General features: G+C 48.9%; 1 protein-coding gene across 1 annotated transcript; it reads left to right on the forward strand.

The window, feature by feature from the left end:
* Nucleotides 1-267: 267 nt before the first annotated feature.
* LAJ45_07006 (uncharacterized protein) lies at nucleotides 268-3,254 on the forward strand (the record flags this gene model as incomplete). Its single annotated transcript, XM_046116565.1, has 6 exons — nucleotides 268-313; nucleotides 447-625; nucleotides 689-721; nucleotides 783-1,707; nucleotides 1,764-2,048; nucleotides 2,104-3,254. 6 exons carry the CDS (start codon nucleotides 268-270, stop codon nucleotides 3,252-3,254), a joined length of 2,619 nt encoding a protein of 872 aa, XP_045970334.1.
* Between the last annotated feature and the right edge of the window lie 222 nt (nucleotides 3,255-3,476).

Below are 3,476 nucleotides of genomic sequence, written 5' to 3' on the forward strand. Positions count from 1 at the left end.
AAGAGGTTGAAAGTGCTATAAACCTACCAATCTGCCCCATCAACTCCACCTGCTGCGCCCACTTTCACTACACTGCTTTCTACCTATCTCCACATCCCACCCCAGGAACACGTTACCGGCTGAGACAACTCGACACTACGCACTTTACGACAAACGAGCTCACTTTTGAACGAACTCCAGGACTCACAACATTAGAGAACCGCGCGGTCTCCTTCTCCAATCCCCCTATTTTTCCATTTAGTACTTTTTTGTAGTTTCATCAACAAGATGCCTGGTTTCGCAGATTCCTTCTGGTCGGGCGATTATGCCGGAGGTTAGTTTTTTTCAGCCTGTGGGACAAAGACAAAAATCCCGCTGCTGCTCCCTGTTTTCCCCACTTCGGAACTGGGCTGGCTGCCTGCCCAAAGGACTGTAGTGCTGATGTATCGGGTTCATGTATTAAATAGGTCTCGGAGTTCTTTTCGGGAAGCTTCAGCAGGGCGTAATAGAGAACCAGCAAATGCTTCAAATCGCGAAATTACGGGCCGATACGGAAGACCTTTACGGACAGAAGCTTGGGACCATTTCAGCGGGGTCTGAAAGACCGGGCGGGTTTGCGAGAGATGATGGTGCTAGTGTGCGGAAGGTGAGGATTGATAATGGTTTACATTCTGCTATTTAAGATTCCGACTTCTGACAATCAGGGCAGGCTTATGATGGGCTGAGGAAGGAAATGGACGATGTAAGTTTTTTTCCCATCCTTTTCGCCAAGTTAAGATTTCCGGAATTAAACAATTATGTAGGCAGGGAAAAACCACCGCAAAGTCGCAGATAATATCCGGCAGCTTGTCATTGATCCATTTTCTCGCTGGTGTGAAGCGCATGAGGAGCGTATCATTTCTTCGCACGACGATCTGCAGACCCGGATCAAAGCTCACGATAGGCAAGCGGAGGCGGTTAAGAAGCTCCGCTCGCACTACTTTAATAAATGTCGTCTTGTTGAAGATCTCGAGGAGGAAACAAAGTTTATCCAGGCAGCGCCGGAAACTCCAGCATCGGCAACCGCTGGAACCCCGCAAATTAAGTTGACGGACGAGGACTTGGAGGACGATGAGGAGCCGATTGAAATTGGCGACCTTTTCTACCAGCCGGCGGAAGTCAAAAAGATCTTGAGGCACATGCTGGAGACGATCCCACTTACTAATGTGAAGGTAGCCATCTTAGGGACTTATGAGAATGTATCCACTGGTGAGAACATTGTAAAGTTCATTCAGGAGAACCTTAACGCAACGTCGGTCTCCCATGCCGAGAGAATTGGGCAGGACTTCGTTGGCCATGGGTTTCTGAGACTGGTGGGAAATGTTGGGAATACATTTAGTAATAGCGCAAAATTGCACTATCAGTGGCGTCCCCAGGCCTTTCAAACCGCAGGAATCCAACCGACTAAGGCCTTAACGAGAGCTGAGACGATCAATGGAGATGTAGTCCCTAGTAGTCCCATCACGACCACGGCGATTGGCGACTTTTTGGGCGGTCTTATGACTAATCAGCATCCGAACGAGTCGTCTTCAGATAAGCTGAGAAGAGAGGCCAATGAAGCGGATGAGAGATACAAGCTAGGTGTTAAAAAGCTGGACTTGATGAGATGCACCTTGGAGGAGAGTATGATGGAGCATCTGAAATTTATGGAAAGATGCGAGTTGGATCGTTTGAAGGCTATTAAGGCTGGTATGTTTATTCCGGAGATTTTTTTCACTGCACGCGCAGGACCTAACTTGTCGCAGTTATCCTTGATTTCTCCGGAGCGATCTCAAATGTGATACCTAGTATTCAGTCTACTGTCGATAACATGCTTCTTTACCAGGAGACTATCCAGCCACAAGGGGACCTCCGATACATGCTCGAGTCTTATAGGACCGGGTCATTTATCCCGAAGGTCGTGACCTATGAGAGTTACTATAATTCTGTCGATGAGCAGACTTTTGGTATCGATCTTGAAGCCCGGGCTAGGGCTGATCGTAAGCGTGTGCCAATCATTATAACTGGCATTCTTACATACCTGGATCATCGTAAGTCATTTGATTTTAGAAGCACCAAATATCACTCGCTTACTTGGTATAATAGATTATCCTGATCTCGAGGGCGATGAGGCTAGACGAGGTATCTGGCTTGTGGATGTCCCTCTTGCGGCTACACATCACTTAAGAAATGCGGTGAACAATGGGAAAGCGATTCCTAAAGACATTCTTGCCAACTACGAAATTCCGATCGTTGCCAGTGTTTTGAAGCTGTACCTCCTTGAGCTTCCGGATTCTCTTGTCTCTTCTCAGAAGTATGAGATTATTAAGACAGTGTATACAACCCACGGTTCCGAAGGAGATGAGAAAGCCCGATTAGCAGTTGTTCAGAACACTCTTGGAAGTCTCCCACTGACAAACATTGCAACTCTTGATGCAATAACAACACACTTTACCCGTCTGATTGAACTCACCTCCGCTGATGAAGCCTTCATTACTGCCCTTGCCCACAGCCTCTCCTACTGCATCCTCCGCCCACGCGTCGAGTCACCACTAACACAACACGAACGGCACTCATACCGCCTCGTCCGCGATCTGTTCGCGCACAAAGAGCAAGTCTTTGGTGAACTGAAGCGTGCATCAACCCTTGCCAGTGGACGGGCTCGTGCCATCTCTACTGATGAGTCACAACGCCGTGCCCATGTTGAAGCACGCAACCGCGCCGTGATCGGCGCAGCCCGCAGCCGCCCCTCCTCACCCGCGCCGACGGGTCGGCATCGGCGGGATGTCTCCACGGATGGAGGGAACCGTTTTCCCATTCAAACTTCGCCCACCTCCAGCTCGCCGCGTAATTCCGGACGCTACAGGCCTTCGTCCCTTGAAGTGCCTGGAGGCGCTTCATCCCTCGAAACAGCTAAGGAATATGAGACTGACCCCCCCATGAGAATGACACAAGAACCTGATGGCATGCACCACGATTCGTCGGGGAACGACTCCCCACAAAGTGCTACAAACTCTCATAGTAGCGGCGGTCTCGAAAAGAGTAATTCACTATCCCGATCTGGCCATGCCTCAGGAACTGGTGCCTCCGGCTCAAGGTTTCCGAGAAAGGCGGGAGGCGGCTTAGTGAGAGCGGCGGCCGCGAAGAGGGATTCAATGACTGCGCCACAAAACGGAAATGACTCTGACGGTAGTGGGGCTGACGATCAGGGAAGGTCACCTGGTGTAAGCTTGACGGATCGCCCGATGGATGATTGATTGATTGCATAATGGGTTGAGTTGATTGAATAACTTGAAAATGCGGTTCATGGTGTTTATGCGGAATTTCCATTTTTTTTTTATCCTTCTTGTGCCCTTTTCACACCTTACCTTTCATATTTTATTCCCTTCAGAGTAACTCTGTGTGCTTACTACCTGTGTTTGATTCCTTCCTTTAACTACATGTTTGTTGAGCAAATTAATTATTGTGTTTAAAAACGT

The sequence above is a fragment of the Morchella importuna genome, assembly GCF_003444635.1.
Source record: "Morchella importuna strain M04M26 chromosome Unknown Morimp01GS021, whole genome shotgun sequence".
NCBI classification, from domain to species: Eukaryota; Fungi; Ascomycota; class Pezizomycetes; order Pezizales; family Morchellaceae; genus Morchella; species Morchella importuna.